At 44.9% G+C, this 23,442-nt stretch overlaps 1 protein-coding gene across 1 annotated transcript in view; it reads right to left on the reverse strand.

The window, feature by feature from the left end:
- LOC147112892 (uncharacterized) overlaps positions 1-23,442 on the reverse strand; it is a 133,855-nt gene that overhangs the window by 56,803 nt on the left and 53,610 nt on the right. The window contains exons 8-14 of the mRNA XM_085997658.1: positions 22,040-22,186; positions 14,986-15,088; positions 8,200-8,328; positions 7,644-7,829; positions 6,061-6,311; positions 2,483-3,667; positions 359-470 (exon numbers count right to left, since the gene is read on the reverse strand). Of these exons, the coding sequence (XP_085853784.1) occupies positions 359-470; positions 2,483-3,667; positions 6,061-6,311; positions 7,644-7,829; positions 8,200-8,328; positions 14,986-15,088; positions 22,040-22,186 (2,113 nt within the window). The remainder of the gene's footprint in view (positions 1-358; positions 471-2,482; positions 3,668-6,060; positions 6,312-7,643; positions 7,830-8,199; positions 8,329-14,985; positions 15,089-22,039; positions 22,187-23,442) is intronic.

The following is a 23,442-nucleotide window of genomic DNA, read 5'->3' on the forward strand; positions in this document are numbered from 1 at the left end:
TGCCTCGAAACCCCTACCTTCCATAAATCCCAAATCATTCAAAACTCTGTTCCCCACATCCTGTCCCGCACACCCATCCTTGCAGATCTAGATTGCCTCTCACCTCACCCTCGTTTACAAATCCTTGTCATCATCTACAAATAACTCTATGGCCTCTGCCCACCGTACCCTGGCAACCTTATCCAACCCTTCATTCCCGCCCACGCCCTCTTACCTTCTGGCTTCAGGTGCATCCACCCTTCTCCACTCCACCTTTGGTGTCTGGGCCTTCAGCTGCCTCACTCATACTCACATGCATCACATCCATGAGTAAATATAAAGAAATGACTCAATCACGCAACAGTATTTCACCATTTACCTCTAAAATTTTGGCTGTCATCATCAGAAGCTTTTCAACATTGTCCTGAAGCTTTTCCTGCTCCTTCATGTCCCAGTCATACAGCTTTGATTCAGTTAATGCAATATGTTCTCTGCACAGGGGAAGTAGAACAAAGTAGTGGTTGCAATTGTAAAACAGCCCTGCACATTACGTACTGTACATTACAGCGGAGAGAAAAACAACTGACTCTGGCGAAGGGTCCACGCCCGAAACGATAAGTCAGCTGTTCTCTCCACAAATGCTGCCTGAGCTGCTGAGTGTTTCTGGCATTTTCTGAATCAATTTTAATATACTTTCTTCCCTCTCCACATTCGTATTCATTAGTCAAGAGACTTAATAGGCTTACCTGCACATCTGTTTCTTCCCCTCTCTTAAAGGTAAACACGATCACACTGTGCTGACTGCTTCTGATTTTAATTCCCTGCTTATGAAGAATTGCCTCACCTTCCAAACAGCATCTCCTCTTAACAGATCAGCAGAAGGTGGCACTGGACTTGGTGGGGAAAATGGTGGACCAAACTCATGTCTGTGCTATCATTCTGTGACATGCCTCATTAGTAAGTTAATGCACATTAATTCTGATCTATCCATTTTGAGAGATAATTTGACAACCTTAAGCAACTTCTAAATTAAACAACTATAACAAAAGTAACAAAATAAGATTTTGGTATCAGGACTTGAGGCGCCCTTGCAAAACCCACTCAAACAACATCACCCGAGCATTCTGAGCACCACACTTTAGGAAGAATGCCAAGGCCTTAGAGAGGGTGCAGAGGAGATTTACTAGAACGGTACCAGGGATGCGAGACTTCAGTTACGTGGCGAGACTAGAGAAGCTGGGGTTGTTCTCCTTCAAGCAGAGCAGGTGAAGGGGAGGTTTAATAGAGGTGTTCAAAATTAATAAGAGTTTTGATAGAGTAAACAAGGAGAAACTGGCAGAAGGGTCGGTAACCAGAGGACACAGATTTAAGGTAACTGGCAAAAGAACCAGAGGCGAGATGAGGAGAAATTCTTTCACACAGCTAGTCGTTGTGATCAGGAATGCACTGCCTGAAAGGGTGATGGAAGCAAATTCAATAATAACTTTCAAAAGAGAATTGGAAAAACACTTGAAGGGGAACATTTTGCAGGGCTATGGGGAAAGGGCAGGGAATGGGACTAATTGGATAGCACTTTCAAAAAGCCGGCACAGGCACAATGGGCCGAATGGCCTCCTTCTGTACTCTATGGGGGAAAAATTCAGTTGGTAGCGCCACACGTTAGCGCCTTAAGAGGGCGCTAAGTGGGGCGCAAACCAACTAGCGCCCGGGCGCGGCACTGCCCACGCCGCCCACAAAATTCAGCGGGAGGTTAGTGGTGGCGCTAAACTGTAGCACCCTGCGGCGCTGCACTGCTGGCGATGACGTCATTGGTGTACGCAGCGCCCCGCTCACACCCCGGCCACGATCTTCGGGAGCGCCCCCTGATTTACTGCCGGACGCTATGTCCGACAGGGTCAGGGGGGCGTACCTGCGGCCAGGGAGGCGCAATTTAAAGGCGAGGTGCGGGGCGGCCATTTTTGTTGCCTGCCTGCACTCCCGTCCCCGGCCTCCTTAACCCCCCCCCCCGCGGAGTGCCGGCTGCGCTCCAAGAGCCCGGCACTTCTCTTGGGTTCCGGGCTCTTTTGCCTGCACTCCCGATCCCCGGGGGCCCAGCTGGGCCCCAGATCGCGCTGCACAAGGCCCCTCCCCTTTAAGAAGGGGAGGAAGGCCTGCAATACCGCGGCGCAACGTGCCGCAGCGCCACGATATTCACTCACAGCGCCCCAAGAGGGAGGCCGGGCGCTTCCAGTAGCGCCCCACTTCCCTCTTGGGGGCGCAACCACTCAATTTCCAGCGCGGGGGGCGCTAATTTTTCCGGGGCGCCCGGCGAAGTTAGCACCTCAATTGGGGCGCTACTCAATTTTTAGCCCTATGATTATTGGGTCCCGTTTGATCAGGAAATGAAAATCATATTGCTTGGTAAATATCAAGACGGATTCAAAACTATTGAATGGACTCTCAACAAGTAGGTGTGTATGTTTCGATGGAAGGCGGGATGGAGAAGTGTGTAATAATGTAATACCTTATATTTTTACTCCCTTCTAGTAGTCTTCTGGAGCCACAAAGTTTGTAATTATCACAGAGAATTTCTGGGATCTCATCTTCAAGGTCTTCATCAAAGTTTTTGGTGGGGCTTAAATTATGTTCCTTGCAGCACTGTACGCAATTAATTCTCTCAACAGTCTGGACATCTAGTTCCTCAAGAACTAAAACTTGCTCCTTTTCTGTAGCTTTCATCTCGACTGATGTAGTTTTTATTGCCCCGAGGTTGTTGAGTCCTGAGGCCATGTCAGTAAACTGGTTCACATTTCTTTCTTCATTTTTATGTACCATATTACAGTTACCAGCTTTTACATGTTTGAGGTTTGTCTCCAATATAGGTTTTTTGGGGGTAATTGTGACCACATAGGACTTTTCAAGGTCCTCAACGGGAAGGCTAATCCAAGGATTCTTAGGCAAACTAGCCGAACGGCTTACTTTTATCTCAAAGTTTAAAGTCTTTGGATTACATTTTGAAAAGGGCTGTACTTCACTTGATGTGGATGATGAATCAGCAAACCCAAATTTATCAAACTCTGGCCATTCATCCGACTCATTCGCACTAACTTTATCCTCTTCATTTAGTTTTGCCGCTTTTGTTTTAAGTGGTAATTTTGAGATTCTTTTTGTCCTGTGTTCCCTATTGGCTATTTCATAATTGCATTTTAAACTCCCAGTCTCAAAATTGCAGCTACCAGCCCCATCGATTCCAGAGTCAAAAGAACTTAAAGAGGGGGGTTTTTTGTTTAATGTCTTGCCTTTTTGCTTAGGATGAACAAGAACAGTTTGATTAGCTGATAGAAAAGTAGTTAACTGCAACTTTTGGTCAACATGGTCACAGTCAAGATTACTCCTACTGTGTTCAATTTGCTTACTTTCATAAAAATGTTTTTCTACAGAGGATATATATGGTTTAAAGCCGGTTCCTTGTTTCAATTCATATAAACTGCTTTTAACGAACTGTTCCTGAATAACATGTGCTTCACTAGCAGCTGTCAGAGCATCAGCAGCACATCCAGTAATCTTAGTGTCAACGGATGAATTAGCATGATGAAGCATCGCAATTTGTAGTCTCCTTAAATATGCTTCTTGCCATTGAATTGCTTGTTCTACGTCGATCAGCAACACTTGCCCCTGAGAAGTCAGTAACTTTCTTACAATTAAGCACCTGTAATGATGAAAAAGAAATACCATGACAAAAAGATAAAAAGACACGACTCATTAGAGTAAATGTTTTACTCTGCGTCAATATTATATTTCCAGATAAAACAATAGCCCAGATTTTGCTGTGAGCGGCGAAGGAATGGCTTTCGCCTTTCACCTCGCGTGTAGTTGCCCAGAGACTTTTTGCAGGCTTGTCAGTGGAAACAGCAGCGTCTGAATTCAGGGGATCTGTGGCATCTGAGCAGGTCACGCACCAGGGAGGCTCTTCAACCAATCAGATTGAAGAATCCTCACTGAGACATGCAGACTGCAAAGCAGGAAATAAAAAACAGGAAATATAAATTACATTTAAATCATTGTACAGGAAGCAAAATAAAAACTGGGACATACACATGGGATTATGGGAAAGACATAAAAGGGAAAAATAAAATAAAAATTAAATTATTTTAATTTAAAAAAAACTGCGACATTAATTTTCTTCTGAAGGAATGAGACTCAACACTTGTAAAATTAATTTTTCAGGGCCAGTGAGATTGTTCAGCAGTAATTATCACTTACTACACCGTTAAAAACTTAATTACTCCTGATTGTACAAGGCCTAACTTTTTCACCCATCTTTAGTGCGACAATAGAGGATAATTAGCCTAAGTTCACGCCATCACAGTGATCTCTGTGTAGATTCCATCAGCAAAGGCTGCAGCAGCGCACCCTGTGGAGAAGCAGGGTATCACTGACGGCAACCTCTGGATTTCTGCATTTAATGGCACATGTGCGGACGCCAGAAGTTGCTGTCAGTAAGGGCGAGCACTGAGAGCCTCGTCATTACTAAGACGGCAAAATACAGACCGACGTCTCCCCAACTAAGCTTTCGGTGACCTCTCCTAACCCTCTCCCAAAGGCAGGGCACCTGCTCCTTTACTCCTCTGTGAAGTGCCTTTAGATGTTTTCCTACAGTAAATACACTATTTAAATGCAAGTTCTTTCTTTTTTAAATGTGCTATATAAATGTAAGTTGCTGTTGCTTTCAGAGATACACAGCTGATTGTGATTTCTGAAGACTAAAACCTAGTTTATAAAGTGATGTCAAGTCACATATTAACAGCACGGTGGCATAGTGGTTAGCACTGTTGCCTCACAGCGCCAGGGACCCGGGTTCGAATCTAGCCTTGGGTGACTGTCTGTGTGCAGTTTGCACATTCTCCCCGTGTTTGCGTGGGTTTTCTCTGGGTGCTCCGGTTTCCTCCCACAGTCCAAAGATGTGCGGGTTAGGTTGATTGGCTATGATAAATTGACCCTTAGTGTTAGGGGGATTAAATACGTGGGGTTACGGGGATCGGGTGGGATATGTGTCGGTGCAGGCTCGATGGGCCGAAATGGCCTCTATCTGCACTGTGGGGTTTCTGTGATCAGGAAGTGGAAAAATGAGAAAAAAACAAGTTTTGCCTACTTAATCTAATTTTTCAGACCCCTATTATTGAATTAATAGTTTATCACTAAGTCAATGCATTTTACAACCCGCTTCCATAGATGTGTCACCGTTGACCAGAAGCTTAACTGTACCAACCATATCAACACTCTGGGTAAAAGAGCAGTGCAGAGGCTGGGTACACTGTAATGAATGACTTACCTTGAACCCTCAATGCCTCCCCAGCATCTACAAGGCTCAAGTCAGGAGTGTGATGGAATACTCACTACTTGCCTGACTGGTGCAGCTGCAAGAACACTCAAGAAGCTCGACACCGTCCAGGACAGAGCAATCATTTGATTGGCATCCCTGCTACTGAACTCAATTTCCACCACTGGCATAATGTGGCTGCATTATGTAAGATATACAGCATGTACTGTAGAAACTAAAAGCTTACTTTGACAGAACCTCCCAGGCCCACCGCACCCCCACCCCCAACCTCTAAGAGCTGCATTGTCATGGGAAAACCATCACCTACAAGTTCTCCTCCAAGTCACACACCATTGTAACTTGGACATATATCGATCCTTCATCGTTGCGGAGTCAAAATCTTGGCACTCCCTACCTAACACTATCGTTAGATTGCTGTCAGCACAAGGACTATATCATCCAGGGCAGAGCAGCTCAATAAGAAGTTGGAGCATTTTCTCTCAGGGAATGGGATAGAAATGCAGCCTATAAAAAGTTGACCAAAGGTCAGGGGTGGGGAAACCGATAACACAGTTGAGCTTTTAGCAGCAAAAAAACGATCAAGTTTAGGCAGATTTAAGGGGTCAGATCGGCCGCACATTTTACAGCCCGCCTAATTTTACTCTCAATTGGCGGGGTGTAAAATGAATGGCGGATCTGATCCCGTCAAGTTTCCCGCCGGGTGGGTTAGGTTACAATTTCCTCCTATATATTTGCAAATAAAGCACAAAACCAATACTTACTGATGGGATAGCAGTTTCCCCCTCCTCCTCTGAAGTGTATCTGGAATACAATCAGCCAAATGCCTAAGCTGAACCAATTCTTCAACGGCTGGAAGAGGAGCTTTATTCAGGAAGCGATTAACCTGGTGCTGCCAGCTTGTTTTAAGGCACATAGCTGCCTCGTGAGGAAACCCCAACATGCGCACACCACGCTCACATACCGCCTCTTTAAAAAATATTTCTTGCAGCAGTAAATGATACCAGCCAGCAACCTATAAGGAATCATTTGACGAAAACAATTAAAAAATTTGGGTGAATATTCAAATAAAAAATTAATTAAAAGGCTTGCACATCAATCTTGAACACAAAGGGGTCAACTTCGACTTCTGGGCGACCAACCAGCAGAGCGCGCCGGCCCATCACCAGTAACCACGGCAAAGAGGGAGGTAGCCGCAATTGTTTGCCCCGGCCTCACTGACATCTGGCTGGCAAGTTGTACGGTGCCAAACAGGCGTCCTGATGCAGCTCGCTGCCGCCAACAAGGTAAGTGAGGGGTGGGGTGAGGGGGGTGGGGGGGAGTTGCAATCGTGGAGTGAGGGGGGTTCCCAGCACACATTCCAACCATTACCAACCAGAAATGGTAAACAGGGTCATAGGACCCTCCCCACCCTCCCACACACAATCTACGTATTAAAAGGGGCCTACTATCTGAAACAGGCGGGCACTTTGGACGTCCATTGGTAGGCCCCTTTCAAAATGGCACCGGCCGCATCGTCAGATTAAACGGGACGGTAAGGCGACCGGTCCATTTGAGCCTGTTGCTGACTCGTTAATGCCAGGTGAAACGTTACAATTGACCCCAAGTTGTGGAGTTTTTCTTCAGACTGGTGTGAAATACATGCATTAAAAAACTCATTTTTTTGGCAGTGATATGCTAATGTTGTCCACGTTTTTCTAATGCAAATTAAAGAAAATTGTTGAAATTAAGGATCAGTGCGAAAGCACATAGATGCACTTGTGGCATGGATAGGCTTTGGATGATTGGGTACGTATGTAATGGGATTGACCTTTGTAGCACCATAGCATTTTTCTTTCAAAGTCCCTTTGGAGAGCCAGAATTAGTTTGCCTTAATCACTTTAAGTAAAACCCATATCGCAACTGGTCTTAGGCATTAGGATGAACTGGTTCTCAACCAGCTAGTCAGAGCTGATAAAACTTTCCATTATCCAGTAAAGATGGAAGAGCCATCTGTGGTGAACTGGTACAAGTACTTTGGCATTGCTGAATGAAATTACATCAAATGGCTAATGCTTAAAAGTTGTAAGAGTAATAGCCTGAATACTGGAGATATGATATATAAACATAAAAAATCACAGAGAACCAGAAACTGAAAATGTTAAAAGTACACAGCAAGGTTAACCAGCATCTGAAAGAGAAAGGCAGGTTAACGCTCAAGGTGCAATCTTCAGAGTTGAACCAATTCCTCAATAAATTACAAAAGAGATTCACCTTTGCAAAAGAGATAGCTTATAACACGCATATATCTGTTTCCAGTATGACACCCACCCCCCCTCCTGTCCGGTTGGTTATATACGTTACCTACATTTTCAAAAATGTAGTAGAAATCATAAACTGCTTTTAAAGTTTGGCGGGGCAGTTCTACAGCTATGTGGAACATATCTTTCAATCTGCTCAGTTTCTCTTTACAATCTTCCTCTTTTCCTCCAGGTTCCTCTTCAGTTAGTTCATTAAGATCCTGCAATACTTTCTCAGATTCGGCAATCAACTTCTATAAAATAAAATAGCATGAGCAAAGCACTAAATCCATAGTGAATAAGAAACATTCGTTGTTATTTAAGAAAGATTATCTGCCTTGTGGGGTAATCATCATTGGACAAGTTATTTGCAACTTCCACACATTATAGCAGTAAAGCCAAAGTTTGAGTGCTCTGGGAAAACCATATGTTTAGCACTGAAATAAAATGATTGTCAGGTAAGATAGTCAGTACGATACACAGAACATTACAATAGTTTACATTACATTTAAACACACTCATTTTTATAATTGCAAGGCAACAGTATAGTAAATATGATTCAGTCCTAAAATACTGCACATTTCATGATACAAAGTACAGGTAACAAAAAAAATAGAAACTCACCATTGCAGGGTTATAAACGGCAACGTCATAATCCAATTTTAGAATCTCTGCTTGGCTCAAATTATTTGCAATTTCTAATCTGTATGAATCAATCTTCCCCATTCCTTCGGTAGTGATCAAATCAGTAATCTGAAGGCAAAAAGAAAGAAGAAAAAATGACTGCTAGTAACTGTCAAAGACACTGCTGCAATGCAAGCATACTTTAATGTGTGCCGTACCGATGTGTCAAGGAGTTAGACAACATCATATTGTCCTCTCTCCATTGTGGCATCAAATTGTTTTTTTCACTGAGAGGCCTACGGTAAATTTAGTGATGAACATTCCTAAAGTAAGTCACTTTTTATTCAAAATAAAACACACTATTATAGTAATCTGGGATGTAATGTTTAAGTTATCCACCAGATGGAGCCAAAGAGTAAGGTTTCACATTCACCAGTATTTAAGGTAATGGGTCATGTACTCAATGTCCTGGTACACCAGTTATTAAGGTAATGTGGCATTGCATTATGCGTATGACTCAGAGGTGAATCCTCCATCTTGCCATCGTGCAGTAAGAAAGTGTGTGCTTTGCCTGCAGCCTGTAAGAGCTATGTCTCTCTGCTACACCGTGTAATAAACAGTTGGGTTTTGTTCCTTATATCTCGCTTCTCTCAGTTCGGACCTTACCACTCGGATATCACATATTGGCGACGAGGATCAACAGATCGCATCGTGACGGAGAAAAAATATAAAAGAGCACTGAATAGAGGGTCATGGCTGCTACGGTAGGAAAGATCTCTGCTTTTGATGTTCAGACACAGACCTGGGATGAGTACTGCGAGGTGCTGATGCATTTCTTTGAAGCAAATGATATAGATGATGTCGGAAAAAGGAGAGCTATTTTGCTCACTTCCGTGGGAAGTCAGACGTATAGTTTAATGAGAAACTTATGCAGTCCTGAAAAGCCTGGGGATCGAACATTTGCTAACTTAGTGGCCTTGTTGACGGACCATTTCAATCCCAGACCGAGTGAGATTGTACAGCGTTTCAAATTTAATTCACGGAACAAGAAACCGGGAGAGACTGTATTGGATTATGTAGCGGTGTTGCGAAAATTGGCACACGATTGCTATTACGGGAACAACCTGAAAGACATGCTGAGAGATAGGCTAGTTTGCGGGATAATGGATGATCGAATGCAGAGGAGATTATTGTCCGAGACTGGGCTTACGTATGAAAAAGCGTTGTAACTTGCTCAAGCCATAGAGACAGCGAACCGAGATGTAAAAGAAATACAAGGTTCCGGCTGGGCTACTACAAAGCAAGTTGCAAGTCAGGTTGCTGTGCACAAGTTAAATATGCGTCAGAAACCACAACGTGAGCATGTAAAGGCATGTTATAGATGCAATGGCGATCACCTGGCGAAGGAATGCAGGTTTCTGGAGGAAAAGTGCCACAAGTGTGGGCACATTCTCCCCGTGTTTGCGTGGGTTTCCTCCGGGTGCTCCGGTTTCCTCCCACAGTCCAAAGATGTGCGGGTTAGGTTGATTGGCTATGATAAATTGACCCTTAGTGTTAGGGGGATTAAATACGTGGGGTTACGGGGATAGGGTGGGATATGTGTTGGTGTAGGGGTTACGGGGATCGGGTGGGATATGTGTCGGTGCAGGCTCGATGGGCTGAAATGGCCTCTATCTGCACTGTGGGGTTTCTGTGATTCTGTGAAAAAGGACATATAAAATGTGCATGCAGGGCAAAAGCAACCGTGGAGGAATATAAACAAAAAGGGGGAGGAAAGAAAAACCTAGGAAGAGAAGGGAAAAAACAGGGAGCACATCACATCAGCAGAGAAGCTGAGAAAGAAGACGACATGTTCATAATGCATAGTATGCTAGAGAACATTCCAAAAGTGGATCCTATCACTTTGCAACTGACAATAAATGACTCTAAGGTCAACTTTGAAGTGGATACCGGATGCGGCGTAACCATAATGAACAGGGAGGAGTACTCAAAATTGTGGAACTGTGCATAAGTTCCAGAGACTTAAAGTCTTGCTCTATGCAGCTTAAAACATATACCGGTAAACGAGTGGCGACATTGGGTACAGCTACTGCAACTGTGCAACACAGGGACACCGTGGAACAGCTACCTGTAGTTGTAGTATCGGGTTCTGGACCAAACTTGTTAGGTCGGGGCTGGATACAAGAACTTAAATTAGATTGGGGAGCAATAAATCAAATAGAGGGAGGCAAACAGTTGTCTTTGCAACAAGTGTTGATTGAACATGAGAACGTGTTCAAGGAAGAACTTGGCACATTTAAGGGCCCCCCAGCTAAGATTTATGTAGACAAGGAGGCACTGCCAAGGTTTTTTAAACAGCGACCTGTGCCGTATGCCATGAAACCGAAGGTAGAGGCTGAGCTTGACCGCCTTTTGAGAGAGCACATACTGGAACCCGTGAAATGTTCAGAATGGGCAGCTCCCATTGTACCTGTTTTAAAACTGGACAATTCGGTAAGACTCTGTGGAGATTATAAATTGACAGTAAATAGGGTGTCTAAACTAGGACAGTATCCTATTCCCAAAACAGAGGATCTCTTTGCAAACCTGGCTGGAGGGAAGAAATTCACGAAGCTGGATATGAGTCATGCATACTTGCAGATTACACTAGATGAGGAATCCAAGAAGTATGTAACCATAAATACACACAAGGGTTTGTTTACCTATAACCGCTTACCATTCGGTGTCTCATCTAGTCCAGCTATTTTCCAGAGGACTATCGAGGGTGTACTGCAAGGGATCTCACATGTTTCAATCTATCTGGATGACATTCTGGTGATGGGAAGAACCGACCAGGAGCATCTGAGCACTCTGAGAGAGGTACTACAAAGATTGGATAAGGCTGGGTTACGGCTCAAGAGGAGTAAGTGCACTTTCCTGGGGAATGAGGCCGTGTTCCTGGGACACAGAGTGGACGCCACCGGGCTCCATCCACTCAAGGAGAAGGTACAAGCACTGCAGGAGGCCCCAGCTCCTACCAATGTGACTGAGTTAAAAGCTTACCTGGGACTGCTAAACTATAACAGGTTTTTACCAAACTTGTCAACAGTGTTAGCACCTCTTCACAAACTTCTGTGCAAGGAGACACAGTGGCAGTGGGAAGAGGAACAGAGGGTTTCATTTGAACAGTCCAAGAAACTGGTGCTGTCCTCGGATGTGCTGGTTCACCACAATGCAGAGAAAGACATCATTCTCTCTTGTGATGCTTCACCTTACGGGGTGGGGGCGGCTCTTTCACACAGCTTGGAACATGGAACAGAAAGACCAATAGGGTTTATGTCTCGAACTCTGACACCAGCAGAAAAAAACTATTCCCAGTTAGATAAAGAGGGATTAGCAGTAATGTTTGGGTTACAGAGGTTTCACAAGTACATATATGGCAGGAAATTCACCATATGCACCGATCATAAACCTCTTCTATCTCTTTTTAATGAAATGAAAGCAGTACCACAGATGGTGTCACCCCGGATCCAGAGGTGGGCAGTGACGTTAAGGGCATATGAGTATGTCATCGTTTACAAGGCGGGCAAGTACCATGGGAACGCAGATGCCTTGAGCCATCTTCCACTGCCAGGTACACCTATCCATGCAGCTCCAGAGGGCAGAGTTTTGATGTTGGAGGACACGGACACGGCAATTGTGACTGCAGAACAAGTAAGGACATGGACCGGTAAAGATCCAGTACTGTCTAGAGTCCGAGAATATGTGATGAGGGGTTGGCCACAGCATCCGGAAGGGACTGATTTCACACCTTAGTGTCAGGAAGACAGAGCTGAGTGTGCAGGATGGTTGCGTGTTGTGGGGAGCACGAGTGATTATTCCACAGCCAGCATGACAGTCTATCCTAGGGCAACTACATCAGTGTCATCCTGGAGTTTCGCGTATGAAAGCCTTGGCAAGGAGTTACTTGTGGTGGTCAAAGCTAGATGAGGAGATAGAAAATCTAGTCAAGACATGCAGCACTTGTCAAGTACACAGGAAGGCACCAGCAGCGGCTCCTCTCCACCCCTGGGAGTGGCCGGATAAACCATGGAGAAGATTACATGTAGATTATGCAGGTCCATTCGTGGGAAAGATGTTCCTCATAATCATTGATGCACATTCCAAATGGATGGATGTGTATCCTGTAAATTCTGCTTCATCTACTGTTACTATAGGCTGCCTGCGTAGGAGTTTTAGTAATCAAGGGCTACCGGAGATCGTAGTAAGTGACAATGCCATGTGTTTTGTGAGTACAGAAACAAAAGAGTTCATGAGAAACAATGGCATAGTGCACATGATCTCAGCTCCATATCATCCGTCTTCAAATGGACTTGTGGAGAGAGCCATACAAACATTTAAGGAGATGATGAAAAAAAGTGCGGAAGGGAGTTTGGCAACCAAGGTGTCACGAGTTCTGTTCAGCTACAGAATAACACCTCAATCTACCACAGGACTCTCTCCTGCTGAGCTGTTGTTAGGACGTCGACTACGCTCCACTCTTGACCTGGTTCATCCAGATCTAAAAAGGAAGGTGGAAAACCGATAAATCAAACAAAAGGAGAACCATGACAGAAGGACAAAGAGCCGCAGTTTTGGAGGAGATGCGGTCCTTACCAGGAATTTCAGTTATGGTCCAAATGGATTCCTGGCGTCATAGACTCAATGACCGGTCCAGTATCATATACGGTCATGGTGGGAACTGGTCAGGTAGTACGCAGACATGTAGATCAGATACTGACCAGACCAGGGGAAATCGAAATGGAGGTTCCAGAGGAGATGTCGGAGGACAAGTTAGCCCCCAGTTATCCAAATACATCGGTGGTACCACCACCACGAACAGAGCCAGTTCCACCTGGACCCCTTCGTCAAGACGAAACCATCGTAGCAGAGTCAGATACTCTGAGTACTGCTCAGGAGCAGCCGGTGGCTCTACCACAACCAAGCAGGGACTTGACTGTAAGACGTTCACCAAGGTCTCACAAGCCGCCAGAGAGATTGATAACGACCTGCTAGATTCGTTCAGTATGGACTATCGTTAAAGGAGTTTCCTTATGGGACTTTTTAAGAATGTTGTTAAGAAATTGATGTTCAACTTAAGAGGGGAGGGATATAGTAATCTGGGATGTAATGTTTAAGTTATCCACCAGATGGAGCCAAAGAGTAAGGTTTCACATTCACCAGTATTTAAGGTAATGGGTCATGTACTCAATGTCCTGGTACACCAGTTATTAAGGTAATGTGGCATCGCATTATGGGTATGACTCAGAGGTGAATCCTCCATCTTGCCATCGTGCAGTAAGAAAGTGTGCGCTTTGCCTGCAGCCTGTAAGAACTATGTCTCTCTGCTACACCGTGTAATAAACAGTTGGGTTTTGTTCCTTATATCTCGCTTCTCTCAGTTCGGACCTTACCACTCGGATATCACACTATAAAACAGACAAATCTGAATTGTGTCAAATTCCAGAAGCCTACATGTTGTATAAAACGGAAATGAGAATTTCCCTGATGCCATAGCTGACAAGTACTCTGCTCAGGATAGAGATGAGTCATAGAGGCCAGGAACATTCATGATTCAATCCTGGTCTGTTTACAAGCTAGCTGATCTCAGTAGACTGCTATAACTGACCTCAGTGTCCCAGGGATGCAGGTGAAAGAAGAAAAAAAAATCAGCCAGGCTTTTCACACCTATCCAATGGGCCCTGCTGTAGCGTGCGTTATGTTGCGAGAAGACAGGATCAGGCTCCATTGTGACCCCTCCCACAAAACTGAACAGAGCAAAGGAGAGTTTAGCGGGGGGGGCTGTGGCCCCGGAGAAGGTTACAGAGACAGGGAAGGGTGAGGCCATGGAGGGACGTAAATACAAGGATGAGAACTTTAAATTTGAGGTGCTGGGGAACTGGGAGCCAATGTAGGTAAATGATGACAGGTGTGCTGGGCAAGCAGGGCTTGCTACAAGATGGGACACCGGCAGCAGAGATTCGGATGAGCTGGCGTTTACGAAAGGTGGCGGATGTGAGGATGGCCAGGACAACATTGGAATAGTCGAGTGTAGAAGTGACAAAAGCATGGATGAAGGTTTCAGCAGCATATTGTGGGGGGGTGGGGGGGGAAGGCGAGTAATGTTACAGAGGTGGAATTCCAACACATGTAACTCTAAAAAAAACCTGGGTTGAACAATGGAAACAAATGACTCATTTCTCATACAAGATGTTAGTCAAATGGAGATATTCTGAGGATAATCACACTGTCTTGCACCATACTCAGTGAGAGCACTGCAACATTATCAGTTAGTCAGAATCAATCCTTAAAATTAAACATCAATCCGATGTCTTCAATTGTCTGCCTCTTTCAGCTGCCATATAAGATCACTTCTTGTGATACCTTCCGCAACAGAGAATCTGCTACAAATTAAGTTTCTCTACACAGAAGAAAACATTTCATCAATCCTCTTGGATCGAGACTTTATCAGAACAATATTAGATTAAGTAGAGATAAGCTTATGTAGTTTGCCAGTTTCCAGTCTCACTCAAGCATGTTGTAATCAATACCTATTTAGTAAAACTCACTAAAATGATCAATTCGGATGCCATTAATCATACTATATAAGTGCCCAAGAGCAAATATTTAATCAGTATTTCCACCTCCAATTTGTCATTCTTTTTGACGGTGATTTGGAGAATAAAGCATTCATGTAATATTAAACAATAAAATACTTTTTTCATCTGTTAACTTGGTTTAATCTTGTGATGCCTGAAAGAAATGTACCTGCTGAGCCTTTTCCCTGCATTGAAAGTCCTTCAGCAAAAGCTGAGCCCTGGCAATAGCCTGTTGCCACAGTAACTCCACCTTCTCCACAGCTGCTCTTATCCTGTCCGAGGTAAATGAAAACGTTACAGACGTCATTAGAAAAAAAAAAGCTGTCTTACGCAATGTGAATAAATATAGAAACGAGATTCTTGATCTAAAAGTTTTTATTAGAGTGTGCCAGAATGATTGAATAAATGTGACTTAAAAAAAAAAGTATACAACAGCAAGAAAACTGTGAAGAGCAGAGCCCGTGCACTGTCTGATGGAAGACCAGGACCCTTGGTAGGTAAGGGAGTGGTCCTCACCTGGGAAAAAAACCTTCTGAAAGATCAAAGCGATCGTGCGACGGCATAGACACACCTGAATAGAAGAGTGACAAAGGGCAGACAGTCAGGGGATCAAATTCTGATTGCTGGAAATGCAAAGCAAGCAAGTCACTATCTGAAACAGAAAGGTTATATTAATATCTTGGGTGGAACCCTTCAGTTCTGTTAAAGGGGCTAACCTGAAATGTTAATCTATCATTCTCACACAGATGTGGCACCCAACGGAATGAAGAGCATGATGAAGTCTTGTGAAAGAAAAAGAACAAACTTGCACTGATAGAGCACTTTTCACAATCTCAGGGCATCCCAAAGCAATTTACCACCAATGAAGAACTTTTGAAGTGTAGTCACTATTGTAATATAGGGAAGCACAGCAGCCAATTTACACACAGAAAGATCCCACAACAAGATAATGATCTGTTTTAGTGATGTTGGTTGAGGGATAAATATTGGCCAGGGCATTGGAAGAACTACTCTGCTTCAAATAGTGCAATGTGATCTTTTATATCCACCTGAGAAGGAAGCATCTCATCTGAATGATGGCACCTCTGATAGTGCAACTCTCCCTCAGTAGTGCATTGATCTGTCAGCCTAGATTATATGCTTACGTCTCAAGATTTGAACCCATAGCCTTCTGACTCAGAAACAAGAATGCTACCACTGGGCCAAGGCTGACACCTTGTGGTATTGATGGCCAGTAACCTACTCCAGTGCTACTACCCGCCTCAAACTCTCCGTTTCTCGGACTCCCTTTTGCCCCACTATTGGTGGTTGTGCCCCACACTCTGGAATTCCCTCCATCTCCTCTCGTGTTTTATGACCTTCCTTAAAACCCACCTCTGTGACCAAGCTTTTGATTATAACCCTCCTAATGTTTCTTTTGGCTCAGAGCAACGTTCCCTCTAAGCTGCGTGGCTGCGAAGCTCTCTGCCGGTCCCCCGCAGCCCGGGACCGGCTTTTTTAATGTTAGAGTTCGCGCACGTCCGAAACCGTAAATGAGGCGCGCAAAAATAAAATCAGGGGGAACAGTGGCTCAGAGTCCATTTTTCTCCCCGTACACTTCTGGGAAGCTGCTTGGGGTGCTTTTCTACGTTAAAGGTGCTATATAAATACAAGTTGCTGTAAATCGTACAAGTCCTCCTGTGGTTTCCAATTTTGCGCAAAGCAGTGCTGATGTCCTGTTCAAGAGGCAACAGGAGAACCTTCCTTGTTCTCTTCCGACTGATAACTGCAGAGCTGTTCATCAAAACTCCCGCTCCACCTACACGTCACATTCTGAGCTCGCTCCTGGTTTCTTTTAAAATGTTATCCTTCCTTTGTCAGGGTTCCCCCATGCCACACACCATCCTTGGTCAAAATGATGAACCTGCTTCCAGGTCGCCATAAATGCTCGGAAACCAGCCTCGGTGTTCCCAGTCTGCAGTGGGCAGGGTGAAATACTATTTCTTGGAAATTGATGGAAGTCAGTTTCGGCTGTGATGCACATCATGGTGAAACAGCCTGGTGACACTCACTGTGTACGCTCACAGTAAGGATAAAGTAGCAGAAGGCGATTGGTGTCTGTGGGACTGCAACCTACCCGAAATCATCAACTTCAGGAGAAGGTGGGATAAAATTGAAGGGGTGCAGAAAGTAAATGTGATATTGTTGTTAAGACTTCCCTTGAATATACTCTGACAAATATCAGCAAGAGCAAACCAGCAAGGTGCATCCTTCAAGAGACTCATTTGCACTCAAAACATGACTTTGTAATACAGGAGTACTGACTGGAGGAGCAAGTATACTCAATCAAATAGATGTAACCAGTGACTCAGGTGCTTCAGTGATCTTATTTTAAATGTCATTCATGCAGTTCTTCTGCAGTGCTGAGTTCAATAGCTCCTCCAAGCCAGTAGCCCCAGTGATGAAATCAGCATTTAAACATCAAATATACGGGGAAAAAAAAGGGAAGAACTAAAGACTGAATTTAAAAATAGTATTTATGGTCAAACTCCATCCGTGGAAAGAAAATTACATACTGCATTTCTATAACAGTTACCATTGTATGACCTCCCACCAACACTACATTCATGGATATCGAGCTCGCTCTCAGATCTCTCCATCTGTGCTACACTTGTTAGCTCATCCTCGGATTCTTTTTCCATTAATTCAATAGCCTTCATCGCCCAACCCTACCCACTCTATATTCATCGACTTCCTTCAGATGGATCATCCTTCAGCTTCAACATCCTGGTGTTGATTTTTACTGCCTTTGCCCGGTCTCAAAATGGGGTTGGTTGCCTTACCGTATTGTAAATGCTGGCGATTCAACAAGCTACCTTTTGAAATGGGGCCTACTGCTGGGCGTCCAAAGCGCCTGCCTATTTCAGGCACTAGGCCCCTTTTAATATGGAAATCGGGGTCCTAATGACGTAAATAGGATCCTGGTTACCAATTTAGGTCGTAACTGGTCGGAGCCTGCACGTGCAGCCTCTGATCAGTTCCACGGGCGACGGAACTGAAGAGGGACACCTCCTCCTGGACCCACAAAAACAATCTGGGCCGCTGCCGCCCCAGTCCACTAATGACTTGATTTTAAAATTCTCATCCTCGTGTTCAAATCCGTCCATGTCCTTGTCCCTCCCCATCTGTGTAACCTCCTCCGGCCCTACATCCCTCCAAGAACTCTGCATTCCTCCACCAATGGCCTCTTGTGCACCCCCCACTTCCACCATTCCCTCCCTAAGCCTCTCCACTCCTCTAAGACGCTCCGTAAAACCCATCTCTCTGACCAAGCTTTTGGTCACCTGTCCGAATGTTTCCTTCTTTGGCTCGGTGTCAATTTTTGTCCGACTATGCTCCTGTGAAGCGCCTTGGGACGTTACACTACATTAAAGGCGCTATATAAATGCAAGTTGTCATTGTTGTATGATTAGTTTTAATACATGAATACAAAAGAAAGACAATTCACTCACACCTACAGCGTTCCCTGGTGATTTAAGACTGGTTATATAGTGTGCAAATGCACTAAACATGGGGAAGTTGGGGGAAATCAATGAAGTCATTGGCATTTGATTTGTTTTGCATCCAAACCTTACTCATGCATGAGAGGGCCATTCTGAGGCATCCCAATCACAACAGTTACAAAAATTGATTTTAGATAACGACAACAAAAAATAAATAACAAAAAGTTCAGGCTCAATCTAGTCCCTCAATTCTCAGTACCAGAGCCTTTCTTTTCTGGAGGAGAAACCCAATTAGCCTGAGCCTAGAAATTATTGTTGGTAACATCAACGGGTCACAGTGTGCTTGTACAACATTCCTCTGTCTGTTATTTTAGCAGAGGCATTAATCTATTTATTTTAAATACCTTCTACTTATATTTTCTGTAAAAAGCCTCCTATATGGCAACTGTTGAGTATTGTTATGCCAGACAGTATTGGATAAGGTCACTCTGACCTTAAAAAGGACATCCTCCCATCCATACTGCAAACGAGCAGCTCATTTGTTGTCCTTTGCATTCATTGCAAACTAATGGAAACATTAAGCAAGTTATAAAAATTGGAGGAGCTCAGATGGCAGAGGGGGGAAAAACACCATCAGCAAGATTTAAAAAAAGACTTGTTTCCAACCAAGCCCCGTCAACACAAGTCAAACTAAACTGCAGTTCATCGAAAATTAGGCACACAGGTTAGGAAGAATTACATAAGCCTGAAATAAACAAAAGTAACATTCAGCTGGCCAATTACACTGACACACTATAAAGTCTAGACATGTTAAATAAAAGCTCCACTTATATTTATCAATATTTATTAAATGCTTAGTGGTTACTGAATTCAAAATGCTTGTCATAGCTTTTGGATTTTAATGCTAAATACTTTCTCCGGGTCAATGTTTCTGGTCACTCTCGTAGGCGAATCTTGTGTCCCCTCTGATCCAGAGTGCTGCTCAATGTCTAGATAAACAACAGCAAGACCCAGGGATTGTAACTGAAAATGCTTATTCGGAACACTGGGTACTGGAACCCATCACACACCTCCACGTGACCTCTCCTTTCTTTACAGACAGCACTCTTGCTGAATCAAGACACAGACTTGAACAATAAGCGATTTTATTTACAGAAGATACGATTTCCACCTCCGTAACATTGTTCATCTCCGCCCCTTCCTCAGTTCATCTGCTGCTGAAACTCTCACCCATGCTTTTGTTACCTCCAGACTCAACTATTTCATTGCCATCCTGACCAACCTCCCACCTTCCACCCTCCATAAACTGGAGCTCATGGAAGGCTCTCTTGCCCTTATCCTAACTCACGCCAAGTCCCGTTCACCCATCACACCTGTGCTCGCTCACCTACATTTGCTCCTGGTCCGGCAACATCTTGAATTTAAAAAATCTCATCATTGTGTTCAAATCCCTCCATGACCCCTTCCAGCCCTACAACCCTTTGGGAACTCTACGTTCCTCCGATTCTGGCCTCTTGTGCATCCCTGACTTCTTTCTCCCCATCATTGGTGGCCGTGCCTTCAGCTGTCTGGGCCTTAAACTCTGAAATTTCCTCCCTAAACCTCTCCACCTCTCTCCTCCTCCTTTAAGACGCTCCTTAAAAACTACCTCTTTGGCTTGCTGTCAATCTTTTTTGTCCGATTACGCTTCTGTGAAGCACTTTGGGACATTTTACTACGTTAATGGCGCTATATAAATGCAAGTTGTTGTTATTGAACAAAGAGTAGACATTCACACACAGTGAAATACATATTTTCCTACAGACCTTGACATATAAAGCAACGTTTTCTCTCTAAATATAGTCTCTAACTATACATTTACTAACTAGAACCTCAGTCTAGCCTGACTTCACATGTCAAGCTGGCGCAGAACTTTCAGCATCAGGAAACCTTGATGCGAGCTGCACGTACACATTGGCTGCTCTGTTTTATACTCAGAACTGCTAATGTCAATCTGTGGGATCAAGTCTTTGCTCCAGCTAATCCAAGACCTGCCCCTTTACCCTGGTCTCAGAAATGGCTGTCAATCAAAATCACCAACCCAGATTGGGGCCTGCCCATTGAACTGTGAACAGGATTGTAACCAGCCCCAAACTCCCGCAGAACCAAAACAAAGACAGCAACCATGTACCTCCCATAACCTAATTAAGCCAGAGCCATCCATCAATATTGATAGGATGCAATTCCTATTATTAACCTAAGATGTTCATTAATGAATGTACCCATTCCAGTTAATTGACACCTGGACCTTACTATTGTTCGCAGTTTTCAATTTGCATATGTGAAGAAAACCATTGTCAATAGGTCTGAAAATAAATACTAATTTAACCTATTACATGCTGGTTCTAGCAGTACAGAAATACAAATTTAAAAATCCAACACAGACAAAAGTCTATTCTGCTACAGTGCTATTCAATTACAATAGCCAGCTGAAAAAAAAAGTTGAGAATTTTCTTCCCCCAAATCCCCCACAACTAAAGCTAGGAAAAGGATCATAAATGGACTACCTAAAATGCAGAACACGAGTGGAGCGGGGTGGGGGAGGGAAACTGCATAATTGGGTTACATCTTACTCATGTGCCAAGTTGGCAATTCATGCATCATCTGAAGGCTGAGATTTACCATTTAAACTCCTGGGACGTTTTTCATTTGCTGGGCGAGTTTTCACCTAAATCATTCCGATAATAGTGAGGCTGCATCAAGATTCAAGATTCAAGATGGCGCCTGAGACGGTCCGGTGCTAGCGCGCTCTCCCTGCTTTGGGCGTCCCGCTCTCGCCGCTCGCTCCCACAACCGGAGCGAGGTGTTCGGCGAGTCGGGCGGAGGCAGCACAGCGCGGCAAGCAGCAGCAGCCACGTCGACCCGCTAGGGCATGTCGGCCGGCCGCTCCTCAGCGGGAAGGGATTCCAACCGGGAGGAGGGGAGCTGAGCATGGCGGCCAGAGGCTGGACCGGAAGCGGGTGAAGCAGGCCTGGGCCGTCGGACCGTGGAGCCGACGACGGTGAGGTGGAGGCCGCGGCGACCGGAGGATGTGTTGGGCGAGTCGGGCGGAGGAGCGCAGCGCATCGGGACGCAGCAGCAGACTCGACGACTCGCAGTCCGACTGGGAGGAGGGGAGCCGGGAATGGTGGCCAGAGGGTGAGCGGGAGAAGCAGGCCACCGCACGTGGAGCCGAGCCGGCAACAGTGAGGAGGACGGAGCGGCTGAGGGACATCGTGCTCCCACTGCCACTGGATGCCAAAGAATTGACTTTCTGAACACGGCGCTGTAAAAATAGTTGACGTGTCTCTGTGAGCTCCCACAGCTTTATTGTGGGAGTGATTGGGGAGTAAGCATTCCATTGTACTAGTTACATATGGCAAATAAAGAATCTTGAATCTTGAAAACACATTTGATCACCTATAGAGATAACTGTCAGCTTCCCAGTAAATCACACCTATGAAAATAATACATTTTAAACACTAAACTGATTTTAAACCTTCGAGCAGCTAGAAATCATTCCCGTATCACTGTTTTATGTTTGTAACCCACTTTTATTCCACATTAAAAGCTTTGCTAGTTTTTCTATTAAATTTCAGAAAGTAGTCTCCTGTTGCAGCTTCCCAAAGTGTGCGGCAACGGACTGCTTTGAACTGTCATTCCCCTATTGACTGCTGACATTCACATTTAAACATCTCAAAATTGAGCCATCTGAACACTTACCTTTCATCCTTTTCATGCAAGTCATCAACCGTCTGCCGAAACTGGGTAGTCCCAGCCATGGCTGAAAAGGAGGGATCAGATTTTGGGTCCCTGAGCTTCTCCAAGATCTCCTCACACCTTCTGAGCAGCTCATCAATTCCCAGATCCCTAAAGCAAGAATGAGGGCAGATTTCAGAATTTTTAACTAAACCTATACTGAGTAAGAATAACACACCAACCAAGAAGGACCCAAACTGCTAATAAAATATGTTACTTACTAAAAGTCTTGCACTGGAGCTTTTAGAAACATGTCAGTCGATATCAAACAATGGTAAACAATAGCACCCACCCCTATAAATTAGGATTTGAACAAGAACGAACAGTTAAGGTTATTCCAGTTCAATGCCTGCTGTCTATATAGCCCAGGTCTCTATAGTCACTCCTCTTAGTGTTGGTCTTGTCACTTTCAATGTCACTTCTTGTTAGAACACAAAGGGGGAGAAATTCAGTATCGCCACGTTTGGGGCGTTATACTCGAGCGGGCGCGAAATTTAGCGCCCGGCGCAAATTATCGCCACCTACTGCTAAATTGATCTGCTTCGCCCCAGGAGGTGCTTGGAGCGCTAAAACAGGCGCTGCACGACTGTCTTAAGGTGCTAAGCTGGAGAAGCAAGGCGGGCACAGCGCAGGTGCGGCCAGTTAGCGACTGCACGCAGACACGTTGGCGCCGGTCAGCTCTTAAAGGGGAGGTTCGATCTTGGCTTGCAGCCACACCCTGCGCATCGGAGCCCTGATTCTCGGCCTGGACAGACCTGCTGCCACATTCTAATGCCTAGGAGGACCATGGAGAGGGCCAGGGAGCGAGCGCAGCAGTTCAGTGAGGGGGCCCTGCAGGTTCTGGTTGGCGCAGTGGAGCGCAGGCGATCTATCCTGTTTTCGACAGTGGCAGGAGGCCGCTGCCCAACGAGTATCGCAAAGCTTGGAGGGAGGTGGCTCACAGAGTGACCTCCAGCAGCATGGTGCCTAGGACCCCTGTGCAATGCAGGAAGAAGTTCAACGACCTCACTCGGGTCGTCAGGGTGAGTACCCTTTTCAGAATCCGCTTCATCCCTGCATGTCCACCTCACTTGATGGCCAAAGGGTCCTGAAAGCCCCAGTGCCCAGCCCTCATCCAACACCTATGGGCCTTTCATGAAACTCACACGCACATTCAGCACTTTACACACTGTAAGGGCTATTCGACCATGGGAGGCAGTGCAGCCAAGATCAGGGCATCACACTGTAAGGGCTATTTGACCATGGGAGGCAGTGCAGCCAAGATCAGGGCTTCACACTGTAAGGGCTATTCGACCATGGGAGGCAGTGCAGCCAAGATCAGGGCTTCACACTGTAAGGGCTATTCGGCCATGGGAGACAGTGCAGCC

The sequence above is a fragment of the Somniosus microcephalus genome, chromosome 9 (genome assembly GCF_052327205.1).
Source record: "Somniosus microcephalus isolate GS21.2 chromosome 9, FLI_Smic_1.0, whole genome shotgun sequence".
Classification (NCBI taxonomy): Eukaryota; Metazoa; Chordata; class Chondrichthyes; order Squaliformes; family Somniosidae; genus Somniosus; species Somniosus microcephalus.